Source organism: Camelina sativa, chromosome 13, assembly GCF_000633955.1.
Source record: "Camelina sativa cultivar DH55 chromosome 13, Cs, whole genome shotgun sequence".
NCBI lineage: Eukaryota > Viridiplantae > Streptophyta > Magnoliopsida > Brassicales > Brassicaceae > Camelina > Camelina sativa.
Genome location: NC_025697.1, coordinates 1753336 through 1775068, shown reverse-complemented (window position 1 = coordinate 1775068; position 21733 = coordinate 1753336). Strand labels below are relative to the sequence as shown.

The window sequence follows — 21733 nt, the reverse complement described above, 5'->3', positions numbered from 1 at the left end:
GGCGTGTACTGTATACACTATTGTTTTTAGTGACTGATTGTAGTTTTTTTTTTCTTTTTTTCGAAAGGTCACTTTTGTTTTGTTTTCCCAAAAGGTAATAGTGTAATACTAATTCAATATATAATAGAAAAAAAGATTCGCTATATAATTTAAAAAAAATGTTCCGGTGACTAATTCCGGCTCTAATTAATATGATATTCCTCTTCATTTCTCAAAATTTTTACCATTTACAAAGAATATTATTTTCTCGTCATTCTTCTACATTCCTCATAAAAATAAGGAACACTAGACCAAAAATGTTTCTCTCCAAAATTAATGAGAAACAAATAGAACAAAAAAAAGAATAAATATTAAATTTCGCTTTTTATTTTAAAATAAATAAAAATTATGTTTATTAATAATATTTTAATTTTATAATACAATAATATACATATTTTTCACAGTGTATTGGCAGAAAAATATATTTTATACAAAATTTCATATTAAATTAATTTGAAAACTTTATTTGGAAATTGTATGAATAGTAAAATAAATTAAAAAATATTTATATCGTAAATAAAAACTAAAAATATTTAAATTAAATTTTATTTTAAAATCAAATGTAAAATTTATTTTATATACATTAAAAATAGTATTAGTATTTTTATTGATTGATTTATTTAATATTTAATATATTTTTTAAAATATTGTTATTATTTGGTTACCATTTATTATTTTGTTTTTTCTCTACATCTTTTTCTTTCATTCCTTAAAAATTGTTTATTCCGTTCCTCATTGTTTATTCATTTTCCTTTTGTTCCTCTAATGGTTACTAGTAAAAGTTTCCATTTTTTTCTGACTGATTCCGTAAACAAATAAATAAAACTTCAATATCTCAGCAAATTATTTAAATCTCACAAAGTATTAAAAAAAAAATCACTGGTTTGATGGATTCTCCAAAAAGAGCAAAACACAAACGTCACACATATATATATATATATATATATATAAAGGAGGTAACTTGTAAAAAATGTATACGAAATTGTAAAAAGAATTTAAAATGCACAACATGCGGAATTTCTAATTATAGACTTTATATATGTTTTTGTAAAAAAAGATCGTTAAATATTTTATCAAATTATCGTTGATCTTTAAGGGAATCTATATATATAATAGCAAACCCATCTTTTGGGATGGCTAATGTCATCTTTATAATCCAATGGTTGAAGATTGTTTTTTTCTTAATCTAAGGGCTGTTGTTTTTTTTCTTTCTGGAAAATTCGCTAAAATTCAATAACCAAAAGATGTGTCTTTTAATTCTTTTCAGTAGCGACCTTTTTGTTCACGTCTTATGTGAAACATCGCCTCTTTTTATTCTCAGTTCTCACCACGTTTAGTTGTGCCTCTTCATAGTGATTTATATATTCCTTATCCTTGATTATCGTGAATTACGTTGTGATATTACTTATCGTGTATATATAGTTTATGTGTTTGACTTTTTGGTTCGTATTTTGTGGTATCACCGTTATTAGTTTGTAGTATTGCCTATAATTTATTAGTATTGGCTTTTGGTTAAGAAAACTTTTTCTTTGGAACGTTATGTTAGTACATGATAATTAAATTCCTAAGAGGTGTGGATTGTAAATATTGCCGGTAGATTATGATATGGATAATGATATAATGAAGAAAGATATTTTCTTGGAATGCGATGTAACAACGGAAGATTTGGGTTGTTAAAATGGTGGATTGTTCATAGTAAAAGGGTCATCCATTATGATGTGTGATTAATTCACTGTCTTACCATCTCGCATTTTCATATCTTTCGTTTTATTCACTCTTCTGCAATAGCAAGAAAAGACCAACGAAAAGTTTGGATTTTTGTTCTCTTTTGATTCTTAAGTGCTTTGTTTCTCATTATGTTGATGGTCAGTAAATTTCTCCTGATTACCTTGAAAAGAACCAAGAAGCACAACTTTTATCAAAGGAAGGGAAACCAATATCAAAGGGGGCGGAATCTCTAAAATATTGTGTTATGATCGGGGGCCATATATATTAGATTTCTTATGAGAAGTTTTTTTTTTCGTACATAATTCTAGGAAGAGACTGTTTTAAATGGTTTTTCTCTTTATAATGGACTTTTGCTAATCGATTGTAACTCCGTTGAAGATTGATCACACCGTAAATGTCACTCGCCATTGTTGCTTTTCTTACAACTGCCCCATTAGTATTCTGATAGCTGGGGCTTACAAAGTCCAATTTGCTTAATCAATATCTTAAAACGCATTCGATCTTCGTTCTAGACTCCTTTGAGCAAGCATCATATCGCAAAATATTGGTTAGTATTTTCCCTGGATGTAAAACCTACACATCTCTCGTGCCCATTGTTAGAGCGAGTTCAATGGTGGAGTGTTACAAAAGGATTTTAAGCATATTTTTAATTATAATAATTAGAAATAATAAAGTTAAAAACTTTTAAAAAAAACTGAAATGGTATGCTCCAATGGATCCTAATTTTGGGTTCTTAAATTTTTTTTAAAATTAATTTGTAAATTAAAATATGTCAAGTACAATTTGGTTGGTTGAAATTTATAAGCAATTTTTAAAACATAAATTATTGCATTTCATAAAATTTAAAGTTACATGATTTAAAAGCATATTAAAAAAAGATAACAAAAACGATTAATTATAATCTTGACTTGTGCCGAATTTTTGCCATATATTCTCAACCAAATCAGCTTTCAATCGTCGATGTCTTAATCTATCACGAATATCATTTCGAGTGATCATCATATCGGCGAGGTTTGAAGGTTCCACAGAATATGTGGCATCCACTTGTGAAGTTATGTCAGATTGTGTTTACAAGGAGAAGGAAGAGCAAAGAAGAATCTCTGGTTTGTGTTGAAAGCTTTGGGAGAGGAAAGAAGAATCGATGGTTTGTGTTTAAAGGAGAACAAAGAGTATCAAGAAGCATTTATGTTAATGCGTAACTTGTTAGGTTTAATTAGATTTTGTGTTTAAGTGTGACTTGACAAGCAATCAATGACAACTACCAAGCATAAGCACTAACTCGACAATAAATCTTTAACTGTTACAACTACCAAGCAATTTGTGTTTAACTGGGACAAAACAAGCAATCAATGTCAACTACCAAGCATTGAACTCAAACACTAACTCGAGAAAGAAGATGAATTAAACAAGATTCTGAGAAAGTGAAATGGAAAGGCAGCAAAACATAATGCGTATGAGAGAAACTTACTTGTGTATGGGTCTGAAACTAACTTGGTGAGGTCATCTCCAAGACAGCAAAAAACAAAGACTAGTTAACAGGTCTATCAAACACACATTCACCTGCAAAAACAAAAAAAAAAACAGCTTAAGATAACATAAACTGGTTAAAGAAAAGGGCAAAGTGTGCAAAGCTCAAGCTATTTCTTATAACTTTACCCGTATCAGTCGATCATGTGAAAGCAAGCTGCAAGAAAAAGATCACTATAACAGAAGTTTAGTTTCTTATAGAAGTTAAGAGCAAGAAAACTGATATCTCTACCTTGTCTACTTCCATGTGACTCATGAGGGAAGCCCACTAGGAGGAAGACCCGTCTTTCATAAATTTCAAGATCCGACTCATAGCAACAATAATGGAAAATAGAAAATGGAAAGAGAATCTATCTCATGATCTTACTTCAAGTAATCTTTAACAACAAACAAAGGCGACATTTGCATAATGTAGTTCCAAAACACACAATAAAAGGATTTGGAAAGACTCATGAACCTGAAACTGCTTTTTATGAATGTATTTACAGCCAGGACAGATTTTGTTGAGCAATGCAGCAATCTCCTTGAGGAAATATGGATTAAGTATCGCCAAAACCAGATTCTTTACTATACCTTCGCAAACTTTTCGATCTTTGCTGCCACATGTTCTGCAGATAGCATCCGGATTTGGTAGCCCTAGCCGAGAATCAGTCACTTGATTTGCTGATTCAACCGGTAAAACACACATCAAAGCTAAATTTTAACACTATAATTAAGAAGACACACATCAAAGCTAAATCATTGAACCATCAACTCATCAAATTCTCAAGCTGCTAACAACGGTAAACACTAATTTTCCTAACATCAATACCCAATTGAAAGAACCCTAATTTTACTAATCAATTACCAAATCAGAATACTCTATTTTTCTAATATCTATTCTCAATTCAGATGATATCAAAGATCTACACTTCAAATCAAAGATATGTGTACCCATAGGACAAGATTGGAGCGTCCTTGAACCACACTCAGAGATTTCAATAATTTTCAGGTTTGGTGTTTGAGTTTGAGGAACCAGATATCAGCCGAAGTTGTCACCGGCATCGCTTGGATGGTGATAACGCCGGATTAGAAACCCATTTCCGACTCATCTCTTCTCTCAATTCAACAGACTCTCAATTCAATGGATTGAGGCTTGAGAGAAAAATTCACCGATTATCGGCTCTAAAGAGATGAAAGAGAGAGGAGAAAAAAGGTTCGTCGATTTTTTTTTCTTTTTCTTTTGTTAATTTCACCAACCAATGACAGACCGACACATTTGAGATCCTAAAGAATTCTAAAAATGCTTCTTAGAATTGATTTTAACATTTATCATGTATTTTAATTTATTTTTAATCTTAAACATCTCTTAAAAACTCCTTAAAAACCACCGTTGAATTTGTTCTTACGTCTGCTATTTTGTTGAGATTGTAATTCATAGGTGTCTAATTCTCTTAGTCACCAATTTTTTACATTAAAATCTGGCGTTGTTTTGAGAAGCTATTGACGTTACAATTATATCGTAAACAATGTGGCATATTGAGATGCAGCCATTGGTTTTTCTTTTTTATTCTCTTGCCATTACATAGTGCTTTCAATTAAAATAACTTAACTCTTCAATTTTGAATATTTATAGTTTGTAAACCAATGGGATGATATAGTGAACATTGCTTCTAATCTGCTAACAAATAATAAAAAGAAATTTTAGATTTGTTACATCGTCGTCACAACAGCTGAGACACAACTACATCGTTTATGGTCTTTTTAAACAAACAAAAAAAAGACATTTCAATGCCTCTTTGTTTTCAAAAAATGCTGGCCATACCAAAGGCATCGTCATCTTCAATGGTTGTGATTCATCATATATGTCTTCCTTAGTAATATATCTTAAGTTGGGGTGTAGGCGTGTAACCACCACCTCTCTATTCACCATTACCTCGTGGCTTTAACTCTCTCATCTTCTTTTTTTCACTCATCTTCGTTAAAATGTAGACTGTTTTATTTATTGATTCATTTATCCAACCTTTGTTTGGTGTCGTTTTCCAATTCTATACTCACATCGATCATTTCTTTCAGATATTAATTTAGGTAATTGATTGAATTTATATTTGTTAATGATCTCAAAAGTTGCAAGATTTTCTTCCCAATAATTTTGTTTCTTCATGGTACCTCTAACTTTTAATATTCGCACATATTAGTTTTTGACACCTCTTTGTTTCCACACCACTTTGTTTATACATATAGATTTTAGGAATCTTGAAATTTTTTTTGTTTTTCTGAGTATTGTTTCATACCTCTAAGTTAAAAAAAATCTGAGTATTGTTTTCTTTTAGTTTATTATTTTAATTTATTAATCGACATTAATTCACTAATCTTTATTAAAATTTGGATTGTTTTATTTATTTATTCCTTCATCCAACTTTTATTTGGTGTCGTTTTCCATCTTATACCTCATCGTTCATCTCTTCTAAGTATTCATCTAGAAATTGACTGTTGTGGACTCTCTCAGTCTGCTTCTCTTATTATTTTTTTTGTACGTTTTGTAAATTTTGATAAAATAATAATTTAAAATTTGCTTTATACACGTGAATATCTTTCAAAATTGATTATCTTGCTAAGATTCACATATCTTGTTAACATTGTTCTCTTATTGTCATTGAATCGATTTTGTATTTACAACAAAATTATTATTTGATTAATTTGGTTGATTCATATTAGGCATTATTTCCGAATTTCATACTATATAGTTAAAAGACTACAGTAAAGTTTCCACTCGAAATGTGAATTAACAATGTTAGTCATTTCACGTTTTCAGTTTTCCGTGCGGCAACCAACGGGTCTATATCCTAGTTTAATTAAAACAAAAGAGGAAAAGAAAGAGTCAAACAAACAAAAGAAATCATACTGATAAGCACATGAGTCATGACCTAGTTGGGAGGAGCAAAAAAAAAAAAAAACTGTTAGGAAGAAGAATGCGATGACGTATATGACCCAACAAAAAAATAGAAAAAGAGAATGAGATGATGTGAAAGATAATTGCGTATACCTTTAAACGAAAAAGGTCTATTTAAACAATCTCACAGTGCCAAAAATTTCATCAAATCGAAATTCACAAAAGGGACTGACACTTGCTTGACAGGACAACTCCAATTTCCCATCAGGTTCAGAAGAATGGCAAGTTCTTCAGCAGGTTCTTCTTCACAAGGAGTGGGAGGTTCTTCACAAGGAATGCGAGGTTCTTTATCAGTAACAATAGTTTTTCTTTTCATCATTTCGTTGCTACTTATCACTTGTGGCAATTCGTAAACACACAAATGTTGCGTCCACGTTAAGTCACTCGTTTCCTTATCTTATCTGACTTGATTTTTTTATTTGGAAGAGATTTTGGTTACTCCCAATGGTCTACATATTGTACGTATCTCTTGTAACTTGTTTTTTTCGAAGCTAGGTTCTGTTTGTTTATATATGTCTCCGGCTGCTTAAAGTTTAATTAGATGCATCCAGATTCAGCACAAAAAAGTTAGATGTAATTTTGTTTATGGATGCATTTTGTATCTAATTGATTATGTTATTTTCTTCATGTGCCGTTGCAGTTTTAGGCGAAATTTATGAAAATTTATCACTATCACAAGAAATTAGCTACGATGATTTGCAACGTGTGATATTAAACTTCCGGAACCTAGCGAAAGACACAACTACTGCCTGGATTGACCCATTTGAGACACCATTGCAAAATGCATGTCGTCACCATCAATTGGAGATGGTCAAGAAGCTACTATTTCAAGAAATGACGAGGCATGAGACGATGGAAGAAGATATTCATTTTCAACGGAGTTTAGAGCTTGATATTGCCGCTGGGAATGGCAATTTGGAGATTGTTAAGCGATTGTGCCCAAACAATATTAACCCCAGTCCGCTTGCTCAAGATAACTTAGCTTCCTATGGGCTAGCTATACCGGTTGTGCGGGCATCAAATGCAGGGCATGGAGAGGTCACTCGCTACCTCTATAACAATCATTATAAGAATTCAGCTATCTTGAAGGATAACAAGGGATATTGGGGTACACGTCTCCTTCTCGATGCCATATTTTATGGATATCTCCGTAAGTTTTTTGAAGTAATTGACATGTTACTTGATGAAACTTTTAAGGCAATGATAACATGCACATGGTACTCTAGGAATCTCAAAGCGATTAGTGTTAGGAACCTAATCTATATAAAAAGGAACATGAATTGCGGCACTTTTCTAATTAGACAAATTGGTTTTTAAATTATATCCATAAACATTAAATGGTTTAGCATATAATAAATAGGTTCCTTTAATTGTGGCCATAGCGGTCAGATTCAAATTTCATGGACTGTTTAAGCATGTACTTAAAATATACAACTGAGCAGTACTATTACATAAAACAGACACATAATAGTTCTGTTTCATGGACTGTTAGGCATTGCGTTGGACATCGTCAACGACGTCCCGTCTCTGGCTCCACTTAGGTTCATAGCTTTGAAACCTGACTTGCTTCATAGCCACTGCCATCTTGGGTTCTGGCGAGGCCTCATCTACTCTTGTATGTACCTATGACCTATCAATAATATAATCCTTTTTTTTTTCTTGTTCTTTTTTTTTTCTTAAACATTCTTGAACTTTATTAGTTGTATATATATCTTCCATTGGTAGGTATACGTATATCTGAGACTTCGAGACCAAACCGAAGCAATGGTACCTCATGCAGATACCCTCTTAATTTGAGCTATTTTCCTAAACATGTGCTATTTATATACGCACTCATTGAAGTTTCTACGTATTTCCTTCATCAGGTCTTTTTTGTATGCCACTGAAACTAAAAGGTCTCTCCAAATGGTTTGGTTGGTTTGGTACGTAAGTCTAACTTTTTCTAATTTTTATCTAAAGTTGATGCATGTATGCAGTATGCTACATTAGAGTTCACATAGACAGGACTTGTCTGCATTTCAAAATGAAGGTAATTAAACGTGCAATTAGTCATTTGGTTGAATTAGCTATTTGGTCGAGATCACGACTAATTGTTCCAGAAGGTCACACTTAGCCAGTGCAGTATCCACATGCACGATGAATTGTATAAAGTATAATGAATATGATCATTCACGGGCTTTCTACAATTCTAATTTTTAGTGTGGAAGTCATAGTTATATAGATGAACTCATAGTTTTTTGTTTTGCATATATAGGAATAAAGCAAATATATGAGCTAAAAGATCGACATCATAAAGCTCATAGGTTGCTTAAAACTTTTTGCATGAAACGAGCCATCATGATCAAGGACGAGAGCTGGAAAAAGACGGTCTATGAAGCATTACTTGCAGCGGTGGAGAATGGGAACAAGGAATTTTTCACCGAGATAATCAAATGTAACCCTCGACTTCTTTGGATCTCGAAAACTGCCTCTGGTCGAAACCTCTTTCAGCTGGCTGTTGAATTCAAGAAAGAGAAGATCTTTAATCTGATACATGGTTTAGATGATAGAAAGGTCACGCTGCTTAGATCTTCCGACAACAAAAACAACAACATTCTCCATATCGCCGCTCATCTCTCTACTCCCGACCAACTTTCTAAGATTTCTGGAGCTGCTCTCAAGATGCAAAGAGAGAGTCAGTGGTTTGAGGAAGTAAAGAGCTTGATATCAGAACGTGAAGTAGTGCAAAAAAACAGGGACAAGAAGACCCCGCGAGAAATATTTGAAGATTCTCACGAACCTCTACGAAAAGAAGGAGAAGAATGGATGAAGTACACTGCCACTGCTTGTAGCTTCGTGGCAGCTCTCATTGCAACTGTCACATTTCAAGCAATATTCACTGTTCCTGGAGGTACTAATGAAACTTCGGGTGCACCTCTTCTTCTTACTGACAAGCATTTCACAGCGTTCATCATAGCAGACACTCTATTCTTCTTCGCCTCCTGCATCTCTGTGCTCATATTCCTCAGCATTCTGACCTCAAGATACTCTTTTGATGACTTCATTGTATCACTTCCTAGAAAGATGATATTGGGTCAATCCATTCTGTTCATATCTATCGCCTCAATGCTTCTTGCGTTCATCACCTCGGTTTCGGCGTCGATGCGTGAAAGGCCATTGCTTGTAGTCCCATTGAAGCCACTCGCCAGCGTCCCTGCGTTTCTCTTCTTGATGTTGCAATATCCTCTTCTCAATGAGATGATTTCTTCCACCTATGGCAAACGACTCTTCCACCGCGATACAAAAAGTTGGCTAGAACCATGTGTAGATATTACTATTACACATGGATCATCTGGGCCCATTTCAGCAAGCAGTAGTGGTCGCCTAAACATTTAGTGGAGATTTCTTTGTTATTTTAGTCCCAAGTATGAATTTGTGATTAACAATTTTTTTTTGTCAATATAACTATCAATTAATTATTTATACAACATGTATTTAAAGAGATTGGAGGGTAACTAATATTACAGAGTGCTTGATGAAACTTCAATCTCAGTTTGAAGGGATATTTCGGTTTCGGAACGTTTCCCTCTTCTCTATAATGTTGAAAAACATAGGATCCCACATCGATTGTCTGACGAATCAGTCGTGGAATCATCTTCTATAAATAGTCACCTTTAGGCTTTCGCCTTACGGATTATTGGGCCTTCATTTAATTTATTTTCAGCCCATATTTGGTCAAGTGCAATTTTGTTTTTGAGAGTCTAGTGTCATTATTGGGCCTTAGATTAGTCTGCCCTTCTACGGCCGACGATTAGTTGGTTCGATAATGGCCTCTCATCATTGCTCCTCTTCAACTCTCTTTTTTTTTCTTTTCGATATGACGTAACCTTTATCGTTTTCACAAATACATGTTTTCAAATCTAGCGTTCAAGTTTTCGAAATACGTTTTAAATTTTTCTTCAACTACAGTTTTTTTTTTTTTCACAAAACTTACTCTATATTACAGGGTAAAAATTTTTAAAACGTTACTAACATCAATCCAACTTTTATGAAAATTACTGGAGAGAAAAAGCCTTGGTGATCATATTCCAAGAAAGAACATTGCACTGACTCTTTTTGAGTGCGTTAACGGAAATATTATACAACAAATTGCTACAGATTAGCAATTAAATTACTTATACAACATGCTTCTAAAAGCTCGGAGGGAGAATCAAGAACTTACTCGTCGAGCCAATCCAGGCTGAAAGACTTTTCAGCGGCTTCAACATGAAGTCCTGGAACCGCCTTCTCGACCTCTTCCCACATCGACAGAGCATCGCTATCGCATATTACATGGCGTAGAGAAGTCAGTGAAACCGCAGAGCTCGGTATGCTCAATAAGCTGCAGTCTCTCATGTCAATCTTCTCAAGTGTCCTTACCTTTCCTATTTCTTCCGGAAGAGAATATAGGCTGACACATTGAGAGATGTCAACGTACTTTAGTCTTGGCAGCTCACAGATTTCTGCTGGCAGAGATTTCAGCTCCGGGCAAGCATATAGCCTTAAAAGTTGAAGGGCTTTTAGCTTACTCAGATGCTTAGGCAACTCCTTGATGCGGGGACAATTTGTTATGCTGATGGAGTTGAGTGAAGTGATTCCACAGATGGTGGAAGGTAGTTCTACAAGATCACCACAATGATCTATTGTGAGATCAGACAGTTTTGGGAAGATTTGGGCAATGTCTACTTGGGTCTGATCAAAACTATTGTTGAGCTTGCACAGGATCAGAGACAGCTTGTGGAGGTTTTTCAAGGGAACCGTACTGCTAGAGAGTTCAGGGACATGAACCCTCTCAAGCCAAAGACTCCTGAGTTTGGCCAAATTGGTAAAGATGGAGAAGTCATGTAGACGCGCAGGAGACATACCGTTGTTGATAATCACGAGCGCCCTAAGCCTGCCCATCCTAGCAATGAAAGGAGGCAATACATACTTTTCAGAGGAAAAGTTTAATATCAACACTTCAGCCTTAGGGAGTTCCATGTCAAACCAATCCATCTCAGTCATTTCTCCTGTAAAGGAAGAACAGAAATCCATATCAAAACTTTATGTTTTCTAGTGACAACCCAAAATAATTTATTAGAAGATCGTTGTGTGACGGATTCNGCAGCTCACAGATTTCTGCTGGCAGAGATTTCAGCTCCGGGCAAGCATATAGCCTTAAAAGTTGAAGGGCTTTTAGCTTACTCAGATGCTTAGGCAATTCTTTGATGCGGGGACAATTTGTTATGCTGATGGAGTTGAGTGAAGTGATTCCACAGATGGTGGAAGGTAGTTCTACAAGATCACCACAATGATCTATTGTGAGATCAGACAGTTTTGGGAAGATTTGGGCAATGTCTACTTGGGTCTGATCAAAACTATTGTTGAGCTTGCACAGGATCAGAGACAGCTTGTGGAGGTTTTTCAAGGGAACCGTACTGCTAGAGAGTTCAGGGACATGAACCCTCTCAAGCCAAAGACTCCTGAGTTTGGCCAAATTGGTAAAGATGGAGAAGTCATGTAGATGCGCAGGAGACATACCGTTGTTGATAATCACGAGTGCCCTAAGCCTGCCCATCCTAGCAATGAAAGGAGGCAATACATACTTTTCAGAGGAAAAGTTTAATATCAAAACTTCAGCCTTAGGGAGTTCCATGTCAAACCAATCTATCTCAGTCATTTCTCCTGTAAAGGAAGAACAGAAATCCATATCAAAACATTATGTTTTCTAGTGACAAACAGAAATAATTGTGTAACGGATTCTTTACCTGTGTGAATGGAAACTACCCGGGCATTGTATGGCTCATCATTGCTCCTCTCCCATTCTCTGGGAAGCACTGACTCTCTTTTTGGCATCAGTAACCGCTCTCGTCTATTTACTGTCCCACGATTGCTTAGACGAAGTGCTACATCTCTTAGCACATCGTGCTGCGTCACAAATATGTCATAGTAGCTAGTGTACATAGCGCCAAACCTGCAAAATTAGTAAAGACGATCAAAACATAGAACGGTAGAAGTAGCTACAAGAAAAGAAATCATAAAGAGTTCTATAGCAATACCTTGGATCTTTCACTAGAGTAAGAAGATTCCTGTTTGCTAAATCAACAACAACAGCAAAAGCACTTGTGTCCTCGAGATCATGCAACTCGACCAACACGTTTATGAGAACATCAAGAGGGATCTTCTTGTCTTCAGGGAAAGCACCGAGTCCCAAGAAACAGTCTCTGGTTTTCAGGTCGAGATTTTCTAGACTTGCTTCGATTTGAGCAAACACTCTACTGTCATGAGTTTCATCAGCAGGTTCACTCTTAGATAACCTCGTCACTGCACCTTCCCAGTATTTTTCAGATTGGTTTTTCAATGAAGCACCAACAACTTTCAGAGACAACGGTAGACCTTTACACTCCCCAACAACCTACCAAATAGAGTCAATATGAGTATCCAAAGAAGAAACAATATTACTACTAGGCATGTAGGCAGACCCATTACCTGCTGGACCAAACTTTTGCTGAATCCTGGAGGGACTGATTTCTGATTGAAAGCAGATAAACAGAACAGAGACATTGCTTCATCTTTATTTAGTAACTCTACATCATAGGTGGTTCTAGTACCCGCGAGTTTAGACCTTGAGACAACAAGAGTTGAAGTTCCAGGAATATTAAACATCAGCTGGTCCAGAGATTCCCATGTCCAAGCATCATCAAGGATCACTAGCTTTCGTGTTTGACCAGTCGATTCCGGATGAGCAACACCAGAGCCAGCATCATAGCCAGTCAGAAATCCCCAAATAAGCGATCTCAGCTCCTCAACATTTGGAGATTGTGATACAATCAGAAACAAAACCCGGTTTCCAAAGTGGCCTGTAAAAGCAGCAAACAAGCACCCTTTTTAGCATCAGAGAAACAGTATCTCTAATTTTCAAGAACTCAACAATAGTTCACTTGAGATTACATACTCGAACATACATACATATGAAAATATGACATCAAGAACTCAACTCATCAACTCTTAACCAGTGTCCAATATCAAGAACTCAACTCATCAACTCTTAACCAGTGTCCAATATCAAGAACTCAACTCATCAACTCTTAACCAGTGTCCAATATCAAGAACTCAACTCATCAACTCTTAACCAGTGTCCAATATCAAGAACTCAACTCATCAACTCAACAAAACTTCACTTGAGATTACATACATATGAAAATATGACATCAAGCAACACCACAAACTACAGCTGCAATAGAGGTTACTAAAACAGAGACATGATAATCTTATCTACCTCGAACCTCCTCGTCCCGCTCAATCGCTTTAGCAAGAGTGGTTTTCCCAGAACCACTCATCCCCGAGATGCCAACAAGTCGTGCTTCATCACTAGATCTAAACAACAACTCCTTCACCTTCCTCTTTCCCAATTCCAACCCCGCTCCCAAATTTTGGAAACCACCATCATCATCAGTCACCATCTCCACCGTAGCCTCAGCCATCTTCAACACCTCACGCATAGATTCACTTCCCCTGATCTTCATAGAACCAAGCTTCTCATTCAAGCTATCGCAATTCCTATCAATACGATCCAAACGCACCTCTGCATCGGCCCGAAGGTGATGAACGTCAGCGAGAATATGAAGAGGCAAGCCCTGGATGAATCTGGTGATCTTCTTCCCAAGATCTTCCATCTTCTTGACATGGTAAAGCTGCCTCACCATGTTCCAACGGTGACATTTAAGAACCTTATCGGTGAGCTTCTTGCACTTGTCTAAAGTCTCAGAGAACATACGCAACTGAACCTGGCGATGCTCACTTACCTCCACGCCGCTATAGACGATCTCCGTTATGGTTGGTTGAACGTTTTGGATCATGGTTGCGAGGTTTTTGGCGATGCTTCTACACCTGAAGGCTTTGTCAGATACAGCGAAGAGCTGCTTCACGAGCTCCGTCACAACTTCGCCGCCCACAAGTTCCGCCATGTCTATGCCGATTGAGAGAGAGAGATGAGTGGAGAAGCAATGAGCAAAGAAGCATAGTGAAGTAAGTAAAAGAGACAACGTTGGTACCACCACTACTCATCAATGAAGCTTCGTAGGAACTTGCCTTTTTAAGTCTCCGGAGACTTTTCACAATAGAGAATGACTTTTTCGGCAAAAGAGGAAGAAAAGGCCAAACAATGCCACGTCATCATCTCAGTTTCCACATTCAATTATTAATTAATGGATTATCCTGTTTTTTTGGGTGATATTCATATTTTTGATATTTATTACTTTGTCGCGTTAAAACGGTGAAAAGGTAAGAATAAAATAAAATAACTAACTGCGACGGTGGAAAGGGGTAAAAAGGCAGAGTAAAGAGATTAGAGACGACGAGTCAGTGAGACGGACGGACCTCTCATCTTCAGAATCCGGGAGGGAGGCAGTTTTAATGGCGGCCGCCGTAGCTCGTCTTCCACTAACCCATTCTCTTCCCTCCAAATTCAATCCTTCTTTTGTCTTTCCTTCATCTCTCTCTTTTCCTACTTATCTCCATCGCTCTCCCTTTCTTCGCTCCTTCTCCTCCGTCTCTCCTATCCTCTGCTCCTCCCAGAATGATTCGAGATCGCTCGGGAGTGATTCCAATGCCTCGATTGTCGGGGATCTTCTGGATTATCTCAATGAATCATGGACGCAGTTTCACGCCACTGGTAAATTGTAATCCAGTTTAAAGTTTGTATTTTTATATATATTCAAGTGAAGTGACGGCTCTGATTGATGTGTTTTTGGCTTGCAGCTGAGGCGAAGAGACAGCTTTTGGATGCTGGGTTTGATCTCCTCAGTGAAAACGAGGATTGGAACCTGAAACCTGGTGGCCGTTACTTCTTTACACGAAACATGTCCTGTTTGGTTGCTTTTGCCGTCGGAGACAAGTGAGTTTTTCCGATTCAGTTATGATCTTCATTAGTAGAGTAGTGAATCCTGGAACTAGGTTATGCTTGGATAGTTGATGGGTTCTTCACAAGATCCCTTTGTTCTTTTTAGATTACTTATTTGTTGGGTTCAGGGAACCTATATTTGTTTCTCACTTTGTAGGTATGTTCCTGGTAATGGTTTTCATGCCATAGCTGCTCACACCGATAGCCCCTGTCTTAAACTTAAGCCGAAGTCTGCTTCATCTAAGTCTGGCTATCTGATGGTGAATGTTCAGACTTACGGAGGTGGTTTGTGGCACACATGGTTTGATCGAGACTTGACTGTTGCGGGGAGAGCAATTGTGAGAGCCAGTGATGGCTCGTTTGTTCACAGGCTTGTCAAAGTGAAAAGGCCATTACTTAGAGTGCCCACTTTGGCCATTCATCTTGATCGGTAAACTTCTTTTACGGGTTTTTTCTAGTTGAGTTGTAGACTTTATTCATTTGTTATCAAGTGAAAAGTATTCTAGTGTTGAAGCTCACTCATGCTGTTTTTTCTTGTTCTTGTATTGTTTAGCACAGTGAATAGTGATGGATTTAAACCAAATTTGGAGACCCAACTTGTTCCACTACTGGCAACGAAACCAGATGAATCCTCTGCTGAGTTGAAGGAAAAAAATGTTTCTTCATCCTCCAAAGATGCTCATCATCCATTACTCATGCAGGTATGACATAATTACTTAATTAGGTTAGTCACTAGAGTCATTCCTCTGCATTGTTTCTTACCGTGCACCGTGTTTCTAAGATATTAAATCATGAGAATAGAAATGAGAAATTTAAATTTTAGTGTTGCTAAATTTTTCTATAAATACCAGCATTTTGAGTTCATCATTATCAATTTCTCTGAATTTCTGATGTTGGTGGTAACTGTAAAATCCGCAAATATCTCAAAGCTTCCTGATTATGTTGCAGATTTTGTCAGATGACCTGGATTGTAAGGTTGAGGATATAGTGAGTCTTGAGTTAAATATCTGTGACACCCAACCTAGCTGCCTGGGAGGAGCAAACAATGAATTCATATTCTCTGGAAGACTAGATAATCTTGCATCAAGTTTCTGTGCTTTGAGATCTCTCATTGATTCATGTGAATCATCTGAAAGCCTTTCCACTGAACATGATATCCGGATGATAGCTTTATTTGACAACGAGGAGGTACCTTTTTCCTATAAGATATTGATACTTATTAGGTTGCTTCAAATTGAGGAACTTATTAGCAACACTTTTGTCCTGAAATTTGTTGAATAAAAGAGGACTTGCATTTAACCTTCCACAACCTTTTTTTCTTTGAGCTGATGATGTGCTTGAAACGTCTGAGCCTTTTCTTCTAAATGTGTTTTGTTTCAATAGGTAGGTTCAGATTCATGTCAAGGTGCAGGGGCGCCCACTATGTTTCAAGCAATGAGACGGATTGTGAGTTCCCTAGGCAATAATCAGGCCACTGAGTGTACATTTGACCGTGCTATCCGGAAATCTTTTCTTGGTAAACACTTTCTACTTTTCCAATTATTTATTTGTATGTAGTCTCTGGGATTTTAGTAAGGCAGTGTTGTATGGGTTCTTGTGGTTGCAGTGTCTGCAGACATGGCTCATGGAGTGCACCCCAACTTTGCAGACAAGCATGAAGAGAACCACCGTCCTCAACTACACAAGGGTCTGGTTGTCAAACATAACGCAAATCAACGCTATGCAACCAGTGGAATCACTTCTTTTCTTTTCAAAGAAGTAGCAAAACTCCATGATCTTCCAATTCAGGTTGGTTCTTCTTAATGTTATGTCCCAATAGTAACATTTAGGGAAAAAATTACTGTTCTGTCTTCGTCAGCCTTCTGTTCAGATGTTGAAAGCGATTTGTCTGCGGTTCTTAGGATTTACACATAATAGATCTTCTAAGCAACCCATATTTGAGAATAGTATACAGCCAATGAAAGTTTTGTTACATCTGCAGGAGTTTGTGGTGAGAAATGATATGGGATGTGGCTCAACAATAGGGCCTATATTGGCTTCAGGAGTTGGGATTCGAACCGTTGATTGTGGCATACCTCAGCTTTCTATGCATAGGTATGTAAAATACTGCCAATTTTTAGCAACCCTTTATCATGTTTTCAAATCAGATTACGTTAGACTCAGCTTCTGGTTTTTGGAACATGTTACTTGTGATACAGTGTGAGAGAAATTTGTGGAACAAACGATATAGACATCGCATATAGACATTTCAAGGCGTTTTATCGATCTTTCTCAAGCGTGGACAGGAAGCTCGTTGTGGATGATTAACTTCCCGGATATTAATCTCTAGGTAACAAAATCGTGTGCTATATGACGCTTTGTCCAGGCTCTAAGATCTTAAGACATGGTGAGAATCTTAAGCTAGTTACTTCAGTTCGTGGCTGGTCCTCAGTCTCACAACAAGTACAGAACCTGAATTTGAATAGAGAAGGGAGAGAAATGTGTCTGTATTTTCGGTAAATCTCTTTAGCAAAACTGCACAAGTTATTTTCGGTAATTTTCTCACTATTTATTCGTTTTCTTGATTGTCTTGTTTTAGAAACATTAAATAAACCGAAATTGGAAAATAACCTTCTAGGTTTGTAACACCTCCTATAGTTGGTACCTTGACAAATAAACTTGTTTTTTATTTGTCAAATTATATACAAGAATATCCTTTAATTTTCTCTCCAACAGAAAAGCTTTACAAATAAAACAAAGAGTAACCAAGCAAAGGATATATTCTTATGCAAGACCAATCAAAGAATAGGATAGAAAAAAAAAACCAAAGATTGTATGTTACCGTTATGCCTTGCATATACATACGGACAACGATATATTCATCTTTGCATTTTTGTATATATATCCTCCTATTACATCTAGTTGTGAATTGTTTATTTTCTAAATTTTGTTAGGGTTTGGTCTAACTAAGAATATAATATGTCAATGAGTTCTAATTACTTAGACGCAACTTTGAAGGAAACATTTCGGAGGAGCCCTTTCAAATTCGCAAATACAAAGGTTCCTCATGCTGGCCTAGGGGACAGTATCTCCCCTATAAAAGAAGTTCCTGAAGAAGAAGTTCTAAATGATCCCGTCAATATCCAGATTCCGTTCATCGAATCAGCTCTCTCCGCATCTCGGCTTCGCGGTAAGAGTTCTCATACCATTCTCAAATTTGAACGTCAGTTGAATATACATAGCACTGAATTATTAATTTATTAGCATAGCGTGATCTTGTTGTTGATGTAGGAAAGAATACGAACGTATATTATGAGTATATACAATTAAGTCAAGGAATAAGCCAAGGTCGTGTAGAGGTGGTGAAGGACTTCTTGAACGGTCATCCGGACGCAGTGGACGAATGGATAAACCTTTACGAGACACCATTGTTAAAGGCTTGCGCGTGTGGGAAACCCGAGATTGTTAAAGAGCTTTTGCGTCGTATGACACCTGAACAGATGCTTCCCAAGATGAGCCAAAACGCTTCGTACCACACGCCTCTCACTGTCGTTGCGGTTAGTGGAAACATGGAGATTGCTGAAGCCTTAGTTGCCAAGAACCCTAAGCTTCTAGAGATTCCTGGAATCAATGGGCAGATTCCAGTTGTGGTTGCGGTTGAGAACACGCAGATGGAGATGGCTCGCTATCTTTACACCAGAACTCCGGTTCAGGTGTTACTTGACGATGATGGATATCACGGTTCCTTGCTCTTTCTTAATGCCATCTTCTATAAAATGCTCGGTAAGCGGTTTCGTAGACCTCAAGAAACCCATGTTTTAGGCTGTTTTGATGATGATTTCTTGATTTGTTTTTCTTCATGCAATTAGACATTGCGTTGGATCTCTTCAACATGAGCAGACGCTTAGCCGTCACAAAACACTTGCAAATCGAGTCGATCCCCATCATTGTCTTGGCTTCAAAGCCAGATCTTTTCCCTGGTGGCTGCTATCTCGGACCATTTACACGTTTCATCTACTCTTGTCTGTACTAATCTAAAACCTCATAGTTACAAAGATCAGTCATTTTTTTATTCTCCTTTGATCCAACTCATCTGTCCTTCTCTCACTTGCTAGGGATACAAGTAAAGCTGCCAACTCTTCCAGAGCCTTCTCGTTCAAACAAAGATCATCAGAGTAAGTTCTTCCCTAATTACATAACTTCATCTAAAGTCTCTACAGCCCTCTGAAGTAAGTGAGAAAATTTCCGCTTTTTTCCTAGATACTTTGATGAGGAAACTGCTCAAAGGCCTCTCCAAATGGACTGGTAAGTATCAAGTTTTCGTCAGCTCAGCAAATGGACCGATAAGTATTAGGTTATTCAATAGAATTCACATGAAATTGAAATCTTGATTGAGTGATGTTTTCAGGAATAGATGAAGTGTACCGACTCAAGGTCATGCATCTACAAGCCAAGAAGCTTCTACGGGGAATATCAGAAGAAACATTGGCATTGGGCTTGAAAGAACGTTCCGAGACAGTGGATGAGGCTTTACTCTTTGCAGTAAGGTATGGGAATGTGGATTTCTTGGTGGAGATGATCAAGAACAACTCCGAGCTTCTATGGTCCACGAGAACAAGCTCAAGCAGTACTCTGTTTCTCTTGGCCGTCGAGTTCAGACAAGAAAAGGTGTTTAGTCTCCTTTACGGTCTGGACGACAGGAAGTACTTGTTGCTCGCCGACAAGGACTGTGACGGAAATGGTGTGCTTCATCTCGCCGGCTTTCCTTCTCCTCCTTCCAAGCTATCTACTGTCGTTGGCGCACCTTTGCAGATGCAACGCGAGTTACAATGGTTCAAGGTTTGCTCTGTTTCTCTCATATCATGCATAGAAAAAACAGAGGAAAACAGAGGTCTAAAAATCTAGCCTATACAATGTAGGAAGTGGAGAGAATCGCACCGGAGATCGAGAAGGAGAGAGTAAACACAGAAGAGCAAACACCGATCGAGATATTCACAAAGGAACACCAAGGATTGCGAGAAGAAGCCGAGAAATGGATGAAAGATACGGCTATGTCTTGCAGCTTAGTCGCGGCTCTCATCGTCACGGTCACCTTCGCGGCGGTCTTCACCGTCCCTGGTGGCACCGACGAAAATACAAAAGGTAAACCCTTCCACCTACATGACCGGCATTTCATCACCTTCGTGGTCTCANTGCTCGCCGACAAGGACTGTGACGGCAATGGTATCCTTCATCTCGCCGGCTTTCCTTCTCCTCCTTCCAAGCTCTCTAGTGTCGTTTGCCCACCTTTGCAGATGCAACGCGAGTTACAATGGTTCAAGGTTTGCTCTGTTTCTCTTATGCATATATAGCCAAAACAGAGAAAAAACAGAGGAAACCTAAAAATAAATCTGGACATGATGATGCAGGAAGTGGAGAGAATCGCACCGGAGATCGAGAAGGAGAGAGTAAACACAGAAGAGCAAACACCGATCGAGATATTCACAAAGGAACACCAAGGATTGCGAGAAGAAGCCGAGAAATGGATGAAAGATACGGCTATGTCTTGCAGCTTAGTCGCGGCTCTCATCGTCACGGTCACCTTCGCGGCGGTCTTCACCGTCCCTGGTGGCACCGACGAAAATACAAAAGGTAAACCCTTCCACCTACATGACCGGCATTTCATCACCTTCGTGGTCTCAGATTTGATCTCATGCTTCGCCTCTTGCACCTCCGTCCTCATCTTCCTCGGGATACTCACCGCAAGATACTCCTTCGACGATTTCTTGGTCTCGCTTCCGACAAAGATGATTGCCGGACTTTCGATACTGTTCGTCTCTATCGCAGCGATGCTTATGGCGTTCTCGTCGGCGCTATTCACGATGATGGATAAAGAGAAATGGATCGTTGCTCCGACGATCCTTTTGGCTTGTTCACCGGCGCTACTGTTTGTTCTGCTTCAGTATCCTCTCCTCAAGGAAATGATCTTCTCAACTTACGGCAAAGGAATCTTCGACAGAAACATGAAATGTTGGGCCTAACTTAAGACATTGATGGGCCTAGCTTAAATCATTTATGGGCCTAACTTTAAACAATGACCGGTTTACCAAAGATTATTATGGATGATATATATGAAACATATTAATTGTGTGTATAGCGAAATTAGAGTTTTGGACATTCCGATTAGACTTCCAATGATCTAGAGAGAACATGAATCCAACATATTCATTAGTCAATAGGTTATAAATATTGTCAGAAAGATAATCAACATAAAAGCAAAATATAAGAAATATATAATTAAGATCATCACCAAAGTATGTTTTTCGAGAAACTCTTTCAACTTTTTAAAAAAAAAAAAATTTCTAGATAAGAGGTTTTTTATTGCATATGCTCTACTATGTACGAAAAAGAAAAAAGAAATGGTCTCGCAACCAATCAGAAACAATAAATATTCTTATGAAATTATATGGATCTCTTAAAATCTTTATATTTATATTTTTCATATAGAAGAACCTTTATTTCTGTCTAACATAAAATCTTTCCAAATAAATTAATTAGTAACCAAGCAAAGGATATATTCTCATGTAAGATCAATCAAAGAATAAGATAGTAAACACCACAGATTGTATGCTTTTTTTATGCCTACATAT

The 21733-nt window shown here is 37.3% G+C and overlaps 4 protein-coding genes across 5 annotated transcripts; 3 read left to right on the top strand and 1 right to left on the bottom strand.

The window, feature by feature from the left end:
- Window positions 6445-9601, top strand: LOC104737837. Its single transcript, XM_019234441.1, has 6 exons — window positions 6445-6508; window positions 6867-7376; window positions 7719-7841; window positions 7952-7993; window positions 8092-8139; window positions 8481-9601. Exons 1-6 carry the CDS (start codon window positions 6445-6447, stop codon window positions 9599-9601), a joined length of 1908 nt encoding a protein of 635 aa, XP_019089986.1.
- LOC104734480 (probable disease resistance protein At5g04720) lies at window positions 10235-14291 on the bottom strand. Its single transcript, XM_010454072.2, has 5 exons — window positions 13503-14291; window positions 12713-13083; window positions 12283-12638; window positions 11992-12197; window positions 10235-11253 (listed from the first exon to the last, which is right to left on the bottom strand). Exons 1-5 carry the CDS (start codon window positions 14188-14190, stop codon window positions 10424-10426), a joined length of 2451 nt encoding a protein of 816 aa, XP_010452374.1. The 5' UTR covers window positions 14191-14291; the 3' UTR covers window positions 10235-10423.
- Window positions 14545-17802, top strand: LOC104734478 (probable aspartyl aminopeptidase). The gene is made up of 9 exons (XM_010454071.2): window positions 14545-14897; window positions 14984-15119; window positions 15283-15555; window positions 15679-15826; window positions 16074-16313; window positions 16509-16641; window positions 16732-16913; window positions 17107-17219; window positions 17324-17802. Exons 1-9 carry the CDS (start codon window positions 14639-14641, stop codon window positions 17430-17432), a joined length of 1593 nt encoding a protein of 530 aa, XP_010452373.1. The 5' UTR covers window positions 14545-14638; the 3' UTR covers window positions 17433-17802.
- LOC104734477 lies at window positions 17996-21278 on the top strand. 2 transcript variants are annotated; one of them, XM_019234966.1, is made up of 8 exons: window positions 17996-18294; window positions 18396-18887; window positions 18974-19126; window positions 19220-19279; window positions 19365-19409; window positions 19513-19943; window positions 20024-20222; window positions 20661-21278. In XM_019234966.1, exons 1-8 carry the CDS (start codon window positions 18084-18086, stop codon window positions 21122-21124), a joined length of 2055 nt encoding a protein of 684 aa, XP_019090511.1. In that variant the 5' UTR covers window positions 17996-18083; the 3' UTR covers window positions 21125-21278. The 2 variants fall into 2 exon arrangements, with proteins under 2 accessions (XP_019090511.1, XP_010452372.1); XM_010454070.2 differs by lacking the exon at window positions 20024-20222 and having other exon boundaries at window positions 17998-18294; window positions 20513-21278.